General features: G+C 35.7%; 1 protein-coding gene across 1 annotated transcript in view; it reads left to right on the plus strand.

The window, feature by feature from the left end:
• ZNF326 (zinc finger protein 326) overlaps positions 1–21458 on the plus strand; it is a gene marked incomplete at both ends in the record, with an annotated part of 39268 nt that extends 17810 nt beyond the window's left edge. The window contains 6 exons of the mRNA XM_084242426.1: positions 4428–4539; positions 11668–11815; positions 13446–13545; positions 14899–15029; positions 16420–16515; positions 21105–21458. Of these exons, the coding sequence (XP_084098552.1) occupies positions 4428–4539; positions 11668–11815; positions 13446–13545; positions 14899–15029; positions 16420–16515; positions 21105–21458 (941 nt within the window). The remainder of the gene's footprint in view (positions 1–4427; positions 4540–11667; positions 11816–13445; positions 13546–14898; positions 15030–16419; positions 16516–21104) is intronic.
• Between the last annotated feature and the right edge of the window lie 600 nt (positions 21459–22058).

Here is a 22058-nt window from a genome sequence, read left to right on the forward strand (position 1 = left end):
TTGTGTCAGAAGTGTTGTATCTTTCCAAGTACAGTGACATTGCGAGGGTCCAAAAATTGTCTTCTTCAGAACTAGTATGTGATTAGTTGGGACTAGGAAAGGTTTGGGTAGTTGTAATGAATGCCAAATTTTTTTTGGTCATGTTTTTTGCATCCAAGTTTAAAAACGAGGTGTGTTGTGTATTATAATGAATTAGAGTGTGTTCCTTTGATGCTGGAGGTACTAAACAAATGAGACTAACCTTCAAATAATTAGAAAAATAGGAGGAATGAGGCAAAGAAACAAGAGTTGTAGATTAGTGTTAGTTCATTGTATATTTTATATTTTTGGATTCTGATGTATCTTAGTGTTTTGAATTTTACCTACATTTGAATTGTTTAAGGATTTATACATGTATCCAGTTTGATAAAAGAAGAAATGTTGTAATTGTTGATGATAGTAAGGTAGAGTTTAACCAAATGCTTGCTTCATGCCAGGCACAGTGCATTTGAAGGTAAAAAATTAGTTAAATGTATAAACGAAAATAGGCAAAACAGTAGTTGTATATTTTGCTATTCCATTTTCACAAAAAATGCTGAAAGACATTTCCTTAGCTTTTATTGAGGTATAACTTTGCTGTAATGTAATTTGACATTTAAGTTCATTGAGAAATGCAAAGTAAAAAAAAAAAAAAAAAGCCCTCCCTTGTGCCCTTGGGGCTAAGTCTCAGTGCTGTCACCATGACAGCCTGAGTTTGATCCCTGGCCAGGGAGCTAACACACATATGGTATAGCAGACCTCCCCTGTTTTTTCCTGCTACTCCCCTTGGCAGTGTTATTTCAGTAAATCCACCTGTTTGCTCCCCACTCTGTCTCTGGTGAATTCTCTCACCCCCTGCACCTCTGGCCTACTCCCCAGCTCTTTTGTGCAAAATAAATAAAATCTTGAAAAAGGTAAGAGTAAATTAGTTTTGCATCAACCTACAGTGATTATGTGTATCAAATCACTAACACCTGAAAAAGCAGGCATAGAGCAGGTACATAACTTGCTGCTTAGGTCAAAGAACCAGTAGATAGTAAAGTCAGGATTTATTCCAGGGCAAAACTTGATCTACAAACCCTACATTTAAACCTTGATGTGATTGTAACAGCAATTGCTTTTATTACTTTTTTCCTCTTTTAAGACAGCTTTTTAAAAAGGTGTAAAAAAAAATTGAAAACGAAAATGTTAGGGGCCTCCCCGGTGGCGCAGTGGTTGAGTGCTGGGGCCTGCGAAGCTGCCCACAGCCTCTGCAGCGCTGGTTCAATACTTGGCTACCCGGCGAGGGTCCCACATGGCACGCTGACCTCTCCTGCCGCCCCCGCTGATCCCCTCAGCAGTGTGTTTCGTCAGTCTGTCTGTTCTGCTCCCCACTCTGGCTCTGGTGAATTCTCTCACTCTCCTGCGCTTCTGACCGTACCCAGTGCTTATATAAATAAATAAATAAATCTTTAAAAGAAAAAATAAAGAAAGAAAATGTTAGTGTCCTCTCTCAGAATGTAGGACCTATAAGAACAAAACTCAGGGCCTCCCCGGTGGTGCAGCAGTTGAGTGCTGGGCTGCGAAGCCGCCCACAGCCTCTGCAGTGCCGGTTCGATCCCCGGCCTCTGGGCGAGGGTCCCACATGGCGCGCAGACCTCTCCTGTCTCCCGCTGCTCCCCTCAGCAGTGCACTTTGGTCCTTCTGCCTGTTCTGTTCCCCACTCTGGCTCTGGTGAATTCTCTCACCCTCCCACGCTTCTGACTGTACCCAGTGCTTATATAAATAAATAAATCTTTAAAAAAAAAAAGAAAGAAAGAAAGAAAGAACGAAAAAGAAAATAAGTTGGAAGCCTGGAATATTTAAAAAAAAAAAAAAGAACAAAATCAGAAGATTTAGTTTTTTCAGTTTTAATCGAAGTATTTATATCTTAGATACATTTTTGAATAATATTCAGTTTTTCTTGTTAATACAGTTTATTATAGAAATTTAAGCAAAAGAATATAATCATCCATATACCTATCATACAGAGATAATTGATATTTTTGATGTCTTTTTTTTAAAATCCAGGCTTATACATACCTAATTTACACATATATCCATATTCTGACATTCTTGTCTGACTTTGTGCTTTTTCTGCCTGTCAAATGCAGATGAATTACAAGTTAGCTGGTTCATGTCAATTTCACAGCAATTGATGTTGGTCATGTCAATGATGGCTGCTTTTATTCAACACTGCTAGGTACTGGCCAGGCATTTGGGGCTAATAAGTACTTTATCTATACTTTTTGGACCATATTTTTTTAATGTTAATAAATTTGTCAGACTTAAGGTAGTGCCTGTAACTTCATGGTAACCGTTTTCATTGAGCAGAGGTCAGTAGGTGTAGTGTTCTTGTTTTGCTTTACCACTAAATAATTAAAATCTTGACGGTCCCTCATAAGACTGATGGTAAGATTGATTCTCTCAGTGGGAGAAAATGTGCTGTTTGAAATATTCCACCAAGTTATGATAGTCAAATATGACATTATGAGTACTTTGAGAAGTACAATATTTTTTATGAACTTGTCATAGCTGTTTTTTTAATTGGGGGAAAGTTCTGCTTAGAATAATATTTTTATCTGTTTATTAATGTTTAAACATGAATTTTCTTAAATCTACTCTCCTGCCATGGTTTGTAACTGATAATCTATTTAATAAAAAAATAGCACTGTTCTGGAATTCTGGAAACCTGATGCCATGTAAGCTAGTGGAGTGTGTGTTGTAGGGATACCTTTTGAACTTTTAATTGATAGATTGTTACTTACCAAATTGTGTACTCTGGGTATTACTGGAACAGACAATTCAGGTGATTTTCTTGGGGCAGATTTCAAAGATACACTTTGCAGATACAATTAAATATTTTAAAGTTTGATATATACATTGATTTGCTATTAAAGTAAATATATGACTCAACTTTATTTCCTTTTCGACAGAATTTGAGAGTACTGAATTGTAGGTGAGAATAAAACCAAAATTCTTTGGTTAAACAGGCTTTTGTAGTCAAGTGTGACGTATTTACTGAATATTCAGAAATAAGAGGTCTTATTACTACACTGAAGTGTAGACTGAGATTTGTTAGAAATCAATAGGAAAGGGAATCATATTCTATCATTTGACTGGAGATAAAACATTTAGTCTATGAAAGTGAATTCAAATTGCTTGTTGTTTGAGATAATATATAAGTAGATTTTTCATAGATTGAAGGTTTGAGGGAAACTGAATGAGGATATTAAAAATGGTTAATAAAATAAGAATTACATTAAAGTTCTTAAAGCAAAAAATATATTTTTGAAGTACTGATTTTATATAATTTTGAAACATCCCATTGTATTACATAGCGGGTAATACAGTAAATATTAGCTTGCTGCGTTCATGATTTTGTAGATATTTTCTAGTGGTAAATGATAATGCATAAAAGAGAAAGTTTAAGAGCAGTTACAGTTTTTATTTAGTTTTACGTATATTACATTAACAGTGAGATACCATGTCACACCATGTAAAGTGGATGGCTATAATAAAAATAATTGAAATGATAAATGTTAGTGAGGATATTGAAAACTGAGACCTCTTACACTTATTGGTGGGAATGTAAAATGGAATAGTTGCTTTGGGAAGCAATTTCATGGTTCCTCAAGTGATAAAACGTAGATTGCCATGACCCTGCAGTTCAACACTCCTTGAATTGAAGTGTTCAGACAAAAACTTGTACACGGATGTTTGTAGTGGCATTATTTACGATAACCAGATGGGGTAAACAACCCAAATAAGAGGTGCATCAACGCAGTAGAGTGTTATCCAGCGATGAAAAGGAAGGAGGTACTGATAGGTGGCAAAACACATGGATGAACCTTGAAAACATTATGCTAAATAAAAGAAGCCAGACAAAAAGGTCACATATTGTATGATTCCATTTACATGACATAACAGAATAGGGAAATCTATAGAAACAAAGCAGGTTGGCAGTTGCCAGGGATAGGGGGCAAACTCGTTGGGGAGTGACTGCTTAATGTGAGTATGAAGTAATATTTACATAAAGTACATTACTTTAGTAATCCCAAAGATTACTTAAGGATCCCAAAGTGATACTTAAGATGATCTTAGGTGATAAGGATATTGTTGCTTAAAAAAGGTTAAGAAAAAATGAGGCAGGTTAAAAAATATGTAGTAAATAACCATGTAGATGAGAAGTAAATATGGAAAAATTCATAGTGATGATATTCAAATGAAGTTTCAAAAATACTGAGTAATCTCAAACTCAGATTTTTCTGATGAGTGCAATTTAGATTATGTCACTAAATAAACTATGTATGTCTGTGAACTTATATGAACTGTTGACTTGAAAGAAATAATGGAAAAATATCTTAAGTCTTTTTTGTCTGATACCCTAGCAAAAACTGATCCTAAAAAAGAAGAAGAAGAAAAGCGACGAATTGAGGCTCGGCGAGAGAAACAAAGGCGCAGAAGAGAAAAAAACAGTGAGAAGTACGGAGATGGATACAGGTTTGTGCTTAGTGGTCAGAAAATTGGGCACTTTATAAAACAGCTTCCTAGGAAAGACAGATACATCAGTTGAAATGTTAATAAATATCTGAGCATTAAATGAAAAGCTTTGCTCAAAGATAGATGGAAATGCATTTGATTTTTGATATATATGTAGTCACTAATTAGAAAATTTAAGAAGAGGTCCCAATCATAATAGTAATCCAAAAATAAAAAAATGCTTAGATATATACTGTTGTTAAGAAATATATGTGCTAATGCTAAGAATCAGAAAGTCTTCTTGAGATTTGATTAGAGAGAGACATAGTGATATTCTTTGATAGGAAGCTAAATATTACAAATGTAGCAAGACTTCCAATCCTAATTCCAAAGAAAATTTTGAAACAGAAGAGTAAATTAGTGGGTACTGACTTATCTGAACCATTAGAAAGTCACTGAAACATTAGAAAGTTTTAATAGTTAAAGTATGTGGTACTAGGAAAAGATAATATTATACCTGTAAACAGATAAATTGTATGTCAGGATGGTAATATATATTAATAGATACATTACAAATGAAAGGGAGAATTGCTTGAATACCTAAATAATAAGAATATTAGTTTAGATCTTTCTCATATTCTAACTAGGATGAATACAGATGTAGTTAACAAACCTAAAAGTGGAAAGTTAAAGGAAAATCAAAGAAAATATTTTTTTAATTAGGAAGTTTTTTTTTTTTAAAGATTTTATTTATTTTTGCATAGAAGAACTGGGGTGTAGGCCAGAGGTACAGGGGGTGAGTGGAATCACCAGAGACAGAGTGGGGAGCAGAACAGGCAGATCCATTGAAGTACACTGCTTAGAGGAGCAGTGGGCGAGATAGGAGGTCCGCTGCGCCATGTGGGTTTGCTCCCTAGGGTTGAATCCAGACTGTTGCGGTGATAGTGCTGACACTTAAGCCCCTACTCCACCAGGGAGACCCCTAAAATGGAATATTTTAATCTCTTCAAGATTTTTTTCTAGGCTTAGTTATAGAATTAATTGAAAATGGCCAATTTCATTAAAATAAAAATTTTACTTGAAAAAGCAGTCATCTTTGAAAATACTATAAACATGAGTAATGATTACCATCTAAATAGAATAAGTATGAATCAGTTTGCTTTCTTTTATTTATGCATATAATAAATAAAGATTTATTAAAAATAAATAAATAAATGCATATAAATAAATAAAGATTTATTTATGCATATAATAACTGGGGTACAGGCCAGAGGTGTGGGGGGTGAGAGGATCCACCAGAGACAGAATGGGGAACAGAACAGGCAGATTGACTGAAATACACTGCTGAGGGGAGCAGCGGGTCAGTCAGGAGAGGTCTGCTGTGCCATGTGGATGTCTCCCTGGGCGGGGATTGAACTCGTGCTACGGTGGCTGCAGATAGCTTCAGAGGTTGTGTCTTAAACCCTTGTGCCACCAGGGAGGCCCAGTATGAATCAGTTTTTTAAAAAAGTAGAAAAATAAGATGCCCAATGTATAATTTGCTGACCACATAGTGTGGTATAACTCCTGGAAAACAATTTAGCAGTTTTAAAAATTGTCTTGACACACATAAATATTTTAAAAGTGTATAACAGGGCCTCCCCGGTGGCGCAGCGGTTGAGTGCTGGGTTGCGAAGCTGCCCGCAGTCTCTGCAGCACCGGTTCGATCCCCGGCTGCTCCCTGGCCACCGGAAGAGGGTCCCACATGGCGCGCAGACTTCTCCTGCTGCCCGCTGCTGCCCTCAGCAGTGTCTTTGGTCCTTCTGCCTGCTCTGCTCCCCGCTCTGGCATGGTGAATTCTCTCACCCTCCTGTGCTACTGACTGTACCCAGTGCTTGTATAAATAAATAAATAAATATTTTTTAAAAATAGGGCACATTAAACCTTTAAAAAAAGTGTATAACAGTAAAAAGTAGTTGGGGTGAGTGGGATGGGAGGGAAATGGTTTTATTTCCCACGTTTGGGTACTGTTTTCATTCCTTTTTTTCTTAACATATGAAGACTACTTACTTCACCAACTTCATTAATTGAGGAACTGTGTTTATCATATTCATCAATACATCATAAGAACAATACCTGCTCTTACAAGGTCATTCAGTAAATATTTACTTTTGAGGAATAGCAACCAAAAAAAAAGTCTTGAGTTTTTATGCTTGTTGGTTTCGCCAAGAGAAGAATCTAAAATTATAGTAGGATTTCATATAAAATGATGCCACTATATTTTTTATGATAGCTCTGAACATGAAGCAAATGCTGTTGATAAGGAAATGAGTAAGTAATAAGTAAGGCTTGACTCATCCCTCCTTAGACTTTTTAGACCGTTGTTAAACAGGAAGGCGATAAGACCTATAATAGCAAGGAGAAAATGCCAGCCAAATATTTTAAAAATGTGGAAAAATAAACGTTAGGAGAAACTAGGACAAGAGTGATTCCCCCTCCCCCCCATCTTTTTCCTGAAATCTGTTGGGTACTGCTTATTATGCTAGGGAAAATAAAGACTATACAATTTTAAAAGTAAATTTAGTGTATTACCTATCAAAATAATTTTTGCTCTATAAAAATTAACATGTTTGTATAGCTAGAAGAAAATGAAATATTTCTTATAAGTGAAATTCTTGGTGACTAAAACTTGATCTTCAAAACTTATTTTAGAGAAGAATCTGTAAACCTTTCCATTGAGATATATTTAAAATGCATGATTTTTGGTTCATATTAAGCAGAATACTTTTATTTGGAATTAATATACACATTGGTTGTGTTTATGTAAAATGTAGTCTAAAAAATTTCAGGTACATCTTAATTCTCATTGTTTTTAGAGTGTCCTTGATCTTTTTCTTTTTTCTTGGTTAGGAGTCATTTGTGTAATCTTTTTGTCTAGCTTTAATAACCTTTTCCTATACTCTTTTCTGGTTTATTGCTCCTAAGTTATTGGAACCTGAGAAAAAAATGGGATTAAGTTTATTAAGAATTAATCTGAAAAGAAGTTCAAGTTTTCAGAGGCAGCTATTTTTGATTTTTTTTTAATCTTTAAAAGTCAGAGAAGCCATGGAAACTAAAAAATTAAAGTTGAATCCAAACAAGCAAGGGGCCAGTAGGTCAAGGCAATTCTTATGCTTCCCTTTTCCTAGCTTTATTTATTTTTATATTTTATTTTATATAATTCTTACATCATTTTTCATTTTTGCACAATGTATACATTTTCATTTTGGTTGTATTCCTCGTACAATTCCCCCCCCCCCCTTATTTTGGCCTGAATCCCTTTTCTCCTTTATAGCTGACACACTATTTTGATTTTTTTTCTTTATTATAATTAGTCTTTTTCCTGGTCCTTTATTTAGGTTTTCTAAATTTCTGCTATGAGTGAGACCATCTGATATTTTTCTTTTTCTGTCTGGCTTATTTTGCTGAGTATGATCCCTTTCAGCTTCATCCATGTTGCTGCAAATTGCATGAGTTTATCTTTTTTGATTGCTGAGTAATATTCCATTGGGTGTATATACCACATCTCTTTTTTTTGGGTGGGGGGGTGGGACCCTTGCCGGTGGCCGGGGATCGAACTGGCTCAGCAGAGGCTGCGGGCAGCCTCGCAACCCAGCGCTCAACCGCTACGCCACCAGGGGAGGCCCTGTACCACATCTTCTTGATCCAGTCATCTATTTTTGGGCATTTGGGCTGTTTCCATAGCTTAGCTATTGTAAATAGTGCTGCTATAAACATAGGGGTGCAGGTGCCCTTTTGAATTAATGTTTCTGTGTCCTTTGGGTAAATACCTAGGAGTGGAATTGCTGGATCATATGGAAGCTCTATCTTTAGTAAGTTGAGGAATCTCCACCCAGCTTTCCATAGTGGTTGGACCATATTTTTGATTCTTAAAGAATATTTTTCCCCTCCTGGTACAGTTCCTTCTCTTCATAGGGTAACATGTTTAGTTAGTTTGGTGATAAATTAAAATAATTAGTACCAATGTAGGAGTCCATAGATGACTTTACATTATAATATAGATTAATTTTTTTTTTTTAAAGATTTATTTTTATTTATTTATACAAGCACTGGGTACAGTCAGAATCACGGGAGGGTGAGAGAATTCACCAGAGCCAGAGCGGGGAGCAGAGCAGGCAGAAGGACCGAAGCACACTGCTGAGGGGAGCAGCGGGCGGCAGGAGAGGTCTGCGCGCCATGTGGGACCCTCCTCTGGTGGCCGGGGAGCAGCCAGGGATCGAACCGGTGCTGCAGAGGCCGCGGGCAGCTTCTCAACCCAGCGCTCAACCGCTGCGCCACCGGGGAAGCCCATAATATAGATTAATTTTTCTGTTTAATTACCCTGTGATACTTTCCTCATTAAATTTACAGACTTGGATATGATTTATACATATCATTATTAGGTTTTTAGAAAAAGAAAGAACAGGGCTTCCCTGGTGGCACAAGGGATTAAGTCTCAGGGCTATCAAGCTATCACTAGCCAGGGAGCTAACCTATGTGGTGCAGCAGACCTCTCCTGTCTTGCCCACTGCTCCTCTCAGCAGTATATTTAGTAGATCCGTCTGTTCTGCTCCCCACTCTGTCTCTTGTCAATCTTCTCAGCCCCCCCCACCTCTGGCCTGTACCCCAGTTGTTGTATGCATAAACAAATAAACATCTTTAAAAAAAAAGGAAGAACAACTTTGATTTAGCTGGTTTCCCCATAAATCTGAATATGAAACAATGCCATAATCAAAAGATTGTCAGTTAAATTTTCATTTTAGGGTAAGATCTTTAAAAATCACCTAAAATTAACTTACCATTGCATTTACTTTGAGTTAGGAGGGTAAGAGATTGACAGTAATAGTGATATGCTTTGTTTTGGATTTAAATGCTTTGAATAGAATAACGAAGAGGAAAGGTAAAGTAACCTGGGGGATGAAAGCTATTAGTGTATGAGAGACATAGACAAATAAAATATATGATGAAGAGCATGAAGAGGAGTACAAAATGGGCTTATAAATAGGAGATGAATTATAAAGAGGTGTGCAGTGAAGGTAGGGGACTGGATGGAGGTAGATGTGAACTGATCTGGAAATGGTAGGGTTGAAGTAGGAGTTGTTAGATAGCCCCCAGGTTAGAAAGTACAGCTTGAAGTAAATGCAAAGAATTAGGAATGTTTCACTTAGATTCAGGAAAAGGAGAGTACTAGATTGCAAATGACTCTAGTGGAGTAAACTGTTTAATCTAACTTAAGCTTCTAATGAAGATATACTATGTGTCAGTACTGTAAAATGTATTAGTGGGTAAAGCTAAGTTTTTTTTTAAAAAGATTTATTTATTTATGCATTACAAGAACTGGTGTACAGGGCAGAGGTGCCGGGGGGGTGGGAGTGGGGGTCGGGGTCGGGTAGGGCGGGTGAGAGGATTCACCAAAGACAGAGTAGGGAACAGAACAGGTGGATCTACTGAAACACACTGCTGAGGGAAGCAGCAGGCGAGACAGGAGAGGTCTGCTGTGCCATGTGAGTTAGTTCCCTGGTGGGGGATCTAACTGGTACTGCCATGGCTGCAGATAGGTTCTTAGTGCTGAAGTTTAATCCCTTGCACCACCAAGGAGGCCCTAAAGCCACAAATAAAAAAATTTAATTGGGAACTGAAAGTGTTTTGACTTTGTTTTTAGCATTAAGTAGTCAATGAAAACTCGAGAGTATAATGTACTAGTGCTCCCTTTAGGAGGTAACAATAATTTATTGAATAATTACTATGTGCCAGGAACTGTTCTGAGGGTTTTATATGTATTTATCTTTTTTTTTTTAAAAGACTTATTTATTTATGCATACAAGAGCTGGGGTACAGGCCAGAAGTGTGGGAGGTGAGAGGATTCACCAGAGACAAAGTGGGGAACAGAACAGGCAGACAGACTGAAATACACTGCTGAGGGGAGCAGCAGGTGAGACAGGAAAGGTCTGCTGCGCCATGTGGGTTGCTCCCTGGCTAGCTGGGCATTGAACTTGTGCTGGAGAGGCTGCAGATAGCTTCACAGTGCTGTGCTTAACCCCTTGTGCTAGCAGGGAGGCCCAGTATTAATCTTTTAAATCCCCATGGAAACCACAGCAATGGTTTTCATTTCATTTCATTTTTAAAGATTTATTTGTTTATGCATACAAGAGCTGGGGTACAGGCTAGAGATGGGCTGGGGTGAGAGGATTCACCAGAGACAGAGTGGGGGGCAGAACAGGCAGATTGAGTGAAATACACTGCTGAGGGGAGCAGCAGGAGAGTCAGAAGAGGTCTGTTGTGCCATGTGGGCTGCTCCCTGGCTGGCTGGGGGTTGAATTTGTGCTGCAGAGCCTGGGATTGCTTCACAGTGCTGTGCTTAACCCCTTACGCCACCAGGGAGACCTGGGTTTTCATTTTATTAAGATAAGAAAACTAAGGCCCAAGGCAGTCAAATAACTTGATCTTTGTCACACAAGAGGGATTGGATATAAATCTAGAAGTTGGCTCTAGATCCATTATTCTTAACCAGGAAAATAACTCTAATGGCAGTATAAGGAATTAATTGGAAAATGGTGACTAGAGACCAGTTAGGAAGCTGTTTACATAATTCCTTAATGTCAAGGAAAAGAAAATAACAAGAATACTTTAGGTATCCATATTAAATGGAAGAAGAATGGGGAAATTTATCCTGTTTCTCAATCTGTGTGTTTGTCTAGTTGAGGCTTATTAGTCATCCTGAAATGATCTTTAGAGGACAGGACTTCTGACCACCCAAGAGCTCCAAGGACTGAATTAGGGTTCCCCTGACTTTTTTGATATTAAAATAAGTACTAGAATTTTAGACAGTGATGCTTCTTGGGGTTTGCTTTGGTTTTCTAATTGGACTAAACTTCAAGGGGGTAGCTTAGTATTGCATTTTAAAAATTCCACTGATGCCACCTCTCATCTGCCTCTAGGGTGGGCCAGAAATGTCAAGTGGTGTATGACAGTATTGACCAAAACAGTACTAAAATACTATTTTTTCTGACTTAGACTGAATTTAAAATCAACCATAAAATGGCAGATCATTTATGCTGGTAAAATTAGTTTCATTGGTGTAGTCTTATGAACACTTAAGGTAATATTTAAAGAAAACTTTTTTTCTTACAGAATGGCTTTCACATGTTCATTTTGTAAATTTCGAACATTTGAAGAAAAAGATATTGAACTGCATCTGGAAAGTTCTTCTCATCAGGAAACATTAGATCACATTCAGAAACAAACCAAATTTGACAAAGTAGTTATGGAGTTTTTGCATGTAAGTAGTTGTTTTTGAAATGAGAAGCACTTTATTTGGTACTTGAAAGTCTTTTGTTTTTTCATCATTCCCCATCTCTGACCCATTTTGTGTGTCTAAAAGCTTAAATTGCTGTTTACTTAAAATTAGCACAGAATTTACTGTTGTTTTAAAATTAGCCCAGAATTGGATGTGGACTCCTATAATACAATTTGAATATTTTTAGAGAACTTTTTATGTTTTTCACAGTAACTTGTGGTGGAGATGTCAGAAAAAAGAATTCCTTTAACAGCTGTTCATTGATTCAGAATCATCTATCATTCTTTGAGAGTCTGCTGTATACCTGATGCTATGCTGGGTTCATTATTTCATTTGGATCTCAGAGCAGTTCCTTATAGTATGAAAGATCATGTTTTAGAGCAGTTTTGTGACTGTGTCAGTAAGTGGCAGTCTGAATTCAGAGCACCAAAGCTTGGTATCTGTTTAGTGTTTTTGTATTGTCAGTGTGTGGTCATCTAGATGTTTAGCAATTTTTCTTGAACATTCCATGCTGTGTTAGGCACTGAAGACACAAACACTGTCTTTTATGAACTAACAGCTGATTCTTGAATAGCCTTTCCTTTACAACATGGAAGAGAAAAAAGATTCCTAGCTGGGACCATTCTGTGGAGATTACATGTTCTCCCTATGTGTGTGTTTTCTCTGGATTTCCTCTCCAATTCCAGAGATATATATATTATGTTCATTGGCATGTCTTATGTCTTACATTGTCCCAGTCCGTTTGTGAGTGTAAGTGCACTCTGTGATGGAGTGGTGTCATGTCCAGGATTGCATTGATCTGATGCTCTGAGCTGTCAGAACACACTGTGCCACACTTGACCTTGAAAAATAACCAGGTTGAAAAGGAATAAATACAAATTATTGTTTAATATTAGAAGTGTTTGGAGTCTTTCTTTGGAAGCTTGGTGGTTTTTATGACCAGAAATATACCTTGCGGGTTTAACTCTCATACCAGACTGCAGGCCAATTAAGCCTGTAGTGAAATTGGTTTCCTTATATGTCATTTCACTTTAAGTAGCAGTTTCCAAGAACCTACCAGTGATATTTAGTGAGAACTTACTCTAATTGGAAGTACAACATACAGCTACATAAATGGCACAGTTAAGTGGAAGGGTCAAGTATGATAGTGCAGAAAGGGTTTGTAGATAGGAGATAGTTGGGACCACAGGAATGCTTAAGGAAGGAGCTAGAACTGGACTGCTCTAATTGTATATATGATTAATTTGGGCAAAAGAGACAAACTTGTTAGAAAGTTAGAAATATAGTCACTGTTCATTCTTCTGTATCCCTTTATAATTATGTCCCTCCCTTAACTGGTTGCTATCTGTCATTTAGTTCTTAAGTACCCTCTTCCCTTGAGAAGACCTCTTGACTTTGGCAACCCCTCTGTGATCTCTTTTTTCTGTATCCCTAAAATACAGTTTGAAAAGTGAATACTTTTTGCAGTTTCCTAGTATTTTGGTAATCATTTCAATGAAATTATAAGCTCTTTGTGAATAGATAATTGTTAAATAACAGATACTATATCTTCCATGGGCTGACCATGGTGCCTAGAATATACTATGTGTTGCATTCTTACTTTGTTTTCTAGGAATGTATGGTTAATAAATTCAAGAAAACATCTATTCGCAAGCAACAGACAAATAATCAAACAGAAGTTGTAAAAATAATAGAAAAAGATATTATGGAAGGTAAGAATTTAAACATTATTTTAGGAACTTTACATATATTTTTATAATTTGAATTTGCATGAATTTTATATAACATAACCTGTTGAGGCCTATTAGAATGATATGAACATAGAACCGCATATCCACAAAAACGTATCCTCTCCTTGAGCATCCTCACCCCATAAAGTAAACACAACAAAACAAAGGCTCAACAGAGATCTCCTTCTCCTTCATTTATGTTGGAATGTGCTCCACCTTCAAAGCCAGGAGTATGAAGTTAATTCTAAACATTTTACTTTAATCTACCAAGTCTGGTTTTTTACCTCCTTTTTAAACTGTATTCAACTCTTTATCTGTTCCCTTTATCATTACATTTTCCTAACTAGTTTTCTTGACTCTTCCTTAGATATAATTTTACCACATGATTTCATTACTTCACGAATTTTCAGTGACGTGCCTCTCCTCTGCAGGATTCAGTTCAGTTCCTAGGCACAGCATACAAAACTCTCCATGGTCTATGCCTTACTCTTTTTCACTGTTCTCATCTTCTGCCTTTCTTTATATTTTGTGACCCAGCCATACTGAATTACTTGTAATTCCCAGAAAGCATCATTTTTTCTTAAACCTTTTCCTTGCAGATATTTGTATCTTTACCTCTATTAAAATATTAATCACCATTTTCAGAATCTTAAGTTTTGAAATCAAGATACTATGTTTCTTATGAGTTCAGTTTTGACAACCTTTCCCCAATCCCCATCTGCCCATTTTCATACTCATGGAAATTTTTGCTTTACTACAGAATCAACATTTATGTTTTTCTATATTATATTTCTGGGGAATGAACTTAGAGACTTCAGATATGATTGTATATAACAAGAACTTTAATACAATTACATTTTGTAATTTTAATCTGTCTTCCATGTAAATTTAACTATCAGATTTATAAATACTATAGAAAAACCTCAAAACTTCTTTTTTTGGGAAGAAGGTATAAATAATCATGAAAGTGAAGTAGTGTAAACGTGGTTTGTCAGATATAAGAATCTGAATCATTGCTTTTCTTTCTTTTTTTTTTTTTTTTTAAGATTTATTTATTTATTTATACAAGCACTGGGTACAATCAGAAGCACGGGAGGGTGAAAGAATTCACCAGAGCCAGAGCGGGGAGCAGAACAGGCAGACTGACGAAGTACACTGCTGAGGGGAGCAGCGGGCGTGGCAGGAGAGGTCTGCGCGCCATATGGGATCCTCGCTGGCAGCCGGGGATCGAACCCGTGCTGCAGAAGCTGCAGGCAACCCAGTGCTCAACCGCTGCGCCATTGGGGAGGCCCTGAATCATTGCTTTTCTTATTAATAATCGGATTTCTTCTGTAGGTGTTACTGCAGATGACCACATGATGAAAGTAGAGACTGTTCACTGCAGTGCTTGCAGTGTATATATCCCTGCTTTACATAGTTCAGTTCAGCAGCATTTAAAATCTCCTGATCACATCAAAGGGAAACAGGTACTTTTTTGGTCTATCTTAATGAAGTTATTGAATTATTCACCAATCTTTTATTGTCCTTTAAAGGCCATTGTGTCACTTCAGCTTACTTGTGTACATCCTATTAACCTCATGCATGGGTAACTGTAAAGATACTTTCAGAAGTATGGTTAGCATAGTGTTTAAAAGACTGGATTCTGGAGCAAGACTTTCTGGATATATATCCTGGCTCAGTACTTAACATGTGTTAAGCAAGTAAATTAGCTATTCTTTGTCAGTGTTCTAATCTGTAAAATGGGATGGGTTATTATTCTACTCTTATGTAACTGTTTAAAAATTAATTCAATTAAAACAAAAGATACTTAAAATAGCGTCTGGCACACAGTACGCATCTAGGAAATCACAGCTGTTAAACTATTCTTTTTATTATAAACTTTAAGTTTAGAGTTTATGCAAAATGATTTTATGAGTGTGTAAATATGTGCTTGTGTGTTTTAGAACAAAGTAAGGTAAACATTTGGCTATAACAGGTTTTTCTGTTGGCTGGGAGAAATAAATTAGGATTACCAGTTACTATTGCTATATATTTGAGTAAATTTATCAAAAATTCTTGAAAAATTTATTGTTTTCTTGATTATTTCTACTGCTTTATTGGTTGGTTTTATTTAATCATTTATTTCAAATAAAGGAAATATGGGAAACTTGTTTGAAGAGAAAATTTAAAAATTCATATATCACAGATTAAGTTTTAAATAGTCTTAGCTTGAGAGTCTTAATTTCCTATTTATATTGACATAAACCTCATTTAACACAGACTTTTTTAGCCACTCCGAGCATACATAATCTTTTAAAAATGTCTTTCCATTTTCTTCTGTTTTTATAAGTTCCTTGATACCTTTTTGGCAACTAGACACTTTATATTATTACCTCCTTTGTATTGGGTTGTCAGAAAAGTCATGATGCATTTTTGTTTGAAAAAACAAAAAATATATTGTAACTTTTTTGACAGCCCAATATCATACAGTCTTGTCATAACTATAGCTCAAAGGAAAACTAACTGCTAGAATTACGAAAAATATTCTTTTTTTTTTTTTTTTTTTTTTTTGGGGTTGCATGAAAATAATTGTTGAAGTAGTTGGGGCTGGGAAAGAGTAAAAAGAAGAGAAAGCAACTGTCCTATGGACCTAGACTTACACTAGTTGGTATACTGGTGACAGAATTTTTTTTCATTGAAGCTGATCAGTTTATTGACCCTTCATTGGTTTAATCCATAGATGATTTAGATTGTGGTTATAGAAGCTGTTAATTTTTAGAACCTAACATGCCACAAAATAAATTAAGGATTTGAGCATATAGTATAGTATTTTTTTATGGTATGGGTTTCAACATCTCCATGTGCTGTTTTTCATAGGCTTACAAGGAACAAATCAAAAGAGAGAGTGTCTTGACTGCTACAAGCATTTTAAATAATCCGATAGTGAAGGCACGATATGAACGTTTTATTAAGGTAAGATTTTAGTTTTAGTGCAAAAGCTTTTTATGTTATATTATAATATTATAATCGGTAACAGTAACTGTGGTGTTTAAATAGTACATTAGTAAGAATATTACTTAATATTTTGAATAAAGGTCAAACACTTTTCCTAATTGTTGGGATTTGTAGGGAGAGGGAACAATAAACTGTTTCATCCATTTTCTATCTATGGCTTATTAGAGCAATATACCAGGAATCTGATAGAAAGTCATAATGCCAGTTTTACTCTTGATTTAAAATAAAAGGAGCCATGGAGGATATGTATGTCTTAGATATGTAGTTATTGTGGCCTCATATTTCACTTCTAAATCAGAGACTTATCTCAGCCCAACTGTTACCAGTTCAACTAGATGGTTTCTAGTTTACCCCATAACAGAACAGATTAGGGTATATCTTTTTTTGCTAAGAAGACCCAAAAGAGGGGTCCCAGAATGAATTGAGTTGTGTATGCCCAGCCCTTTTTCTAGGCATACTAATTAGATAAGTCATCACTCTTCCTTGAATAAAAGTTGGGGAAAAATAGGTAGTCATCAGATACATTGCTTCAGAAAAGCTGCCTAATGGAATCTGAGACAAGGAGAAAGAGATTTACCCCTAATGTTAGGAAACTCAGATATGAACTATTAGGTATACCTGTCACACTGTTTCTCAACTTTTGCCCATGTATTGCAGGAATCCTTATTACATAAGTATTGTATATATTTTGAACACTTAATGTATAAGTAAGAACTTGCTATTCATCAGGAGATTAATAAAAAAAATTTTTAGAGCTTAGTTTTTGAGATTGAGTTAGTTTTGTAAGGTCATACCTCATTTATGAAATTATCCTATGCTGAAGAGGGCTATTATTGTTGCATATTTACATCTAAATTATATTAACTAAATTTTTATAGATAAGAGGAGTTTTGTTTACTTTGGCTATTAAGGTAATTAATAGGTACTCTGTGCAGAAGCCTGACATATATTAAATGATCATTAAATAATCCCTCAACCCAGTCACATACAAGCTGAATAAATCTCGGTTCCTCAAGGCATGTTTTCTGATTTGTTAATCATTTGTTAATCTGATTTGTTTGTCACTGTTTACATTCTTGACAATTTTTTTAAAAGTGAATGCAGCTCTAATTGAAATCCAATTTTTTGGGAGATAGGGCATCAGAAAGATAAACACACCATAGCTAAATTATTTAAAAAGAAGATTTTTATCCTTCCTATTTCATAAACTTTTGAGAAGTTGATGGTTTCTATTGATAATGAAAGTATATGGTCAAGGGAAAGGAATACAAATTCTAATTTCTAGGTAGTATTTTGGAGATGCATTTTAGAGTCACTGCATGGAATATATATGATGTATCTCGCTCATGTGCATATTGTGGAGAAAGTACCTGAACTAAGGAAAAATCTAGAACCTCATTTCTGTAAATGAGATTCATGGGCCAACAGTATTGGCATTACCTGGGAACACATTAGAAATATAATTTCAGTTTATGTCCAAGCCTATTGAACAAGAATGTTTAACTTCATATATGTGTTAAAATTCAAGCACATTACTCAGTGATTTTTTCCCCCCCTTTCAGAGTTCTTGTCTACATTGTTCCTTGTTGTCATTCCCTAGAACATCCTCTTCTCATGGTCAGCTTTAGTTATGGCTTAAAATTGTTTCACTACTAAGTACTCTGACAAAATATACCCTTTTAAATATTTATCCCATGAAGATCATCAGTTTATTAATTTCTCCCAATTTTCCAACTGTCACAACTTGTTCTGTCTTCACTATTTGACCTAGATGCTCATGGTCAGCCCTTATAACAATGTAATGCTGCCATTTTAAAATTCCTTACTTAATTGTTCTGCTACTATTTACTACTTCCCAGCACTGTACCATCTGTGGTTAGCTTTATTAACTGTCTTACTAAAAATTTAATGGAATTATATCAGTGCAATATTTGCTGGTTTTATTGAAATTCACAGTAATTTTACTTCTAATGTAGTGTGCTTCCTGTAAAGATTATTTCAGATTCTCCATTCTTCATATGTGCATATTTCATCTCTGTCCCCATCACTTCCATTAAATGTGAATTCTGTGTTTTCATCTTTCTGTGTTAGATTTATATATCATTCCCACACCATAAAAAAATGAAAATGTTCCATTTTGCCCTTCATGTGTGTATTTTCCTTATTAGCATCTGATATTTTTCGTGTTTATTATTTTTCTATTCCCCAAGATATGCTTCTGAGTTCCTTAAACTAAATATCACTTAACTTTTCCTAGATATTGGCCTTCCCTGTTTTACCTGTTCTAGCTACTACATACTTGAAAAGGGAGGTTTTCTCTGCATTGTGCTCTATGCTGCCTTATATTATTCACTCTTTAATAGTTCTCAGTAGGAGATAGGTAATTAAAATCAACTCTGAACCTAAAAACAAAGCTGCTAAAGACCTGAATTAGACTTCTAGACATCTGTGATGAATAATATCTCCTGAAATACTTCATAAATGTGTAGATTGCCAGACTTCTCCCCTGGAAATTTTGATTCAGGAGGTCTGAAATTGAATCAGGAATTTGTATTTTTAGCAAGAGTTCCTGTACTTGACTAAATTAAAATCTCAGAATATGGGACTGCAGCTGTATTTTTAGAGAAAATTGTGAAGATTGATCTTGAGCAGTCACTGCTATCTAACTTCCACTTATGCTTTTGAAATTGTTTTGAGATTTTCATATAAAATTTTTTTTAAGATTTGTTTGTTTATGCATATAAGAGCTGGGGTGTAGGCCAAAGGTATGGAGGGTGAGAGGATTCACCAGTGACAGAGTGGGGAACAGAACAGGCAGATCCACTAATTAATACACTGCTGAGGGGAGCAGCAGGCGAGATAGGAGAGGTCTGCTGCACCATGTGGGTCAGCTCCCTGGCCAGGGATCACACTTTAGTGGCTGGTGATAGCTTCATTGTGCTGAAACTTAACCCCTTGTGCCACCAGGGAGGACCTCATATCAAAATTTTTAAGACATTTTGTTTGTTTTAAATATACAAAAATTAAAGGAGGTAGTGTAACAAATCCTTCTAGTACTCTCATTTAGCTTTAATAATTAGTGATTTTTTTTTTTTTTTCAGTTCTTTTCCACTGTTGCCTGTATCAGTTGACACTTTTCATCTATCACTTACTCTTGAATCTTTGTTTTGCCAGATACTTTTGCTATCCTGGATTTCTTCCTTCATTGAGTGTTATTGCCCTAACTCTACCCCCATTTTCATAGGGTTTTGATCTCAGTCCCTCACTTATTTCCATAGCCCCACTCCTGGCTCTTTCCCATTTAATCTGCTGGCTTTGGTATTGCTCAGTACAAGTAATTCACAAGTCTTAATGTTTACTTTGAACTCTCTTTTTTGAGTGGCATATTTATAGCTGCTTATTTAGACATTTAGTTATCTTAAATTCTAGTTATCTGCTGCTGCTTTTTCCCAATCCTAATTGACCTGTTCTGTTAATGGTGTCACTATATCATTTACACTTTCCTTCCCTAGACTACTAGATTAGCTCCTTGACTAGTATTCCTTCTCTTGTTACGTCAGTTTATCCTGCACATACCTAACCTGATTAAAGGGCAGTACCAGTCTTTTACTTTCTTTTTTTTTTTTTTTTTTTTAAAGATTTGTTTATTTATGCATACAAGAACTGGGGTAAGGCCAGAGGTGTTGAGGCAGGGGGTGTTTGTGAGACAGGATTCACCAGAGACAGAGCAGGTAACAGAACAGGCAGATCTACTGAAATGCACTGCTGAGGGGAGCAGCGGGCACGACAGGCGAGGTCTGCTGCACCATGTGGGTAGCTTCCTGGCCAGATGGGGATTGAGCTCGTGCTGCAGAGGTTGTGGATTGCTTCATAGTGCTGTGCCTGAACCCTTATGCCACTAGGGAGGCCCCAGTCTTTGACTTTCTTAATTAATAATATTCACTACCTTTTCATTTCTTATGCATTAATGTGGACTTTTGACATGGTCCAGTTTATGAGACTTAATTTAGATGCATAATTTAAGTATTTAAATAAAATAGTAAAATAAAATTGTATCTGTGACTGTTTATTGAATTAAAGATTTGTGTAGATTTTAAATCTAAGACATGATATATAATAAGTACATGATTTTCATTTGATTTTTTTAAAAGTACCTGATTTTCTTTTGAGTTTTTAAACGTTCTGCAGAGTACTACATTGAATACTGGTATATTTAAGTGAACGTTAATCTTTGTTTTTCATATGCTTTGTTTCCACCAAAATCCACATGTTTAGCTTTGTATAGATGTGTGATTTTAGAAATTCAGTTAAGAAGGCATTAAGCTAAAATGTTGAGGAATTTTAGTTTCTGATGTATAAAGTAATGGCTTAAATAATTTTTATATTCACATTGGCATAAAATAGGTACTTAACAAACATTTTAATGAATTTTTCAAAAATCAAAAAAATCCAAATAGTTTTTATTTTTAATGACAGAGCAAATAAGACATTTCAGTGTTATAAACACGGATGTGCTGATTTTAAGAGCTGTTTCTCAATGTTTTTAGGGTGAGAATCCTTTTGAAATTCAGGATCATTCTCAAGATCAACAAATAGAAGGAGATGAGGAGGAGGAAGAAAAGATTGATGAACCCATTGAAGAAGAGGAGGAGGAAGAAGAGGAGGAAGAAGAGGAAGCAGGAGAAGCAGAGGAAGTGGAGGAAGTAGAAGAAGTGGGGGAAGGTGGAGGAGAAGAGGAAGTAGGAGGCAGCACAGCAGCTGGTGGGGACACACTGGAGGAAGAGGAAGAGAAAGCGGTGGGAGGTGGAGAAGAGGGAGGGGGGGAAGTGGAGGAAGCAGGGCAAGAAGAAACAAAGGAGGAAACTGTCAGTCCTTCTGTTGACCAACCTGAAGAAAATTAAATATAAGGTATTAGATTTAAAAGAAGCTTTAAATTTCTGTCCTAATGTGGAAAAGGGTAAGAATTTCAATAGTTTAATAAAAATGAGTTAACATCCATGTTGCATGCATTCCACATATTAAATTTTATTTTATATAATTTTTAAATGTTTGGCATTTGTTTAATAAAATGAAGGTAAGGCTATTTTAGTTTAGTTTTTATAGCTACCAAACTTAGATTCAGTAAATTGTTTGTATAATTTTTAGGCTTAATTTTTATTACTTTATTGGTGTTAAGGATGACAGGTGTGTATTGTTAGTAGATCCTAATCATTTAAACTTAAATGCTGCTCTTGGGAGTATATATTCAAGTGTGCATTAATGTTTTGAATACTTACCCTAGAAGAGATAAATTGGGCAAGTATTTTGTGCTGACTGTGTATTTTTTTACTGCATTGGACATTGAATAGTAATTTGCGTTGAGATACGCTTAAAGGCTTTTTGTGACCATGTTTCCCTTTGTAGCAATAAAATGTTTTGTACAAAAACTTTCTCCCTGGATTAGCAATTTTAAATCAGAGTTCCTCAATTAAATGAGTATTTAAAATTAGGATTTGCCTTAA

The sequence above is a fragment of the Talpa europaea genome (genome assembly GCF_964194135.1).
Source record: "Talpa europaea genome assembly, chromosome: 9".
NCBI classification, from domain to species: Eukaryota; Metazoa; Chordata; class Mammalia; order Eulipotyphla; family Talpidae; genus Talpa; species Talpa europaea.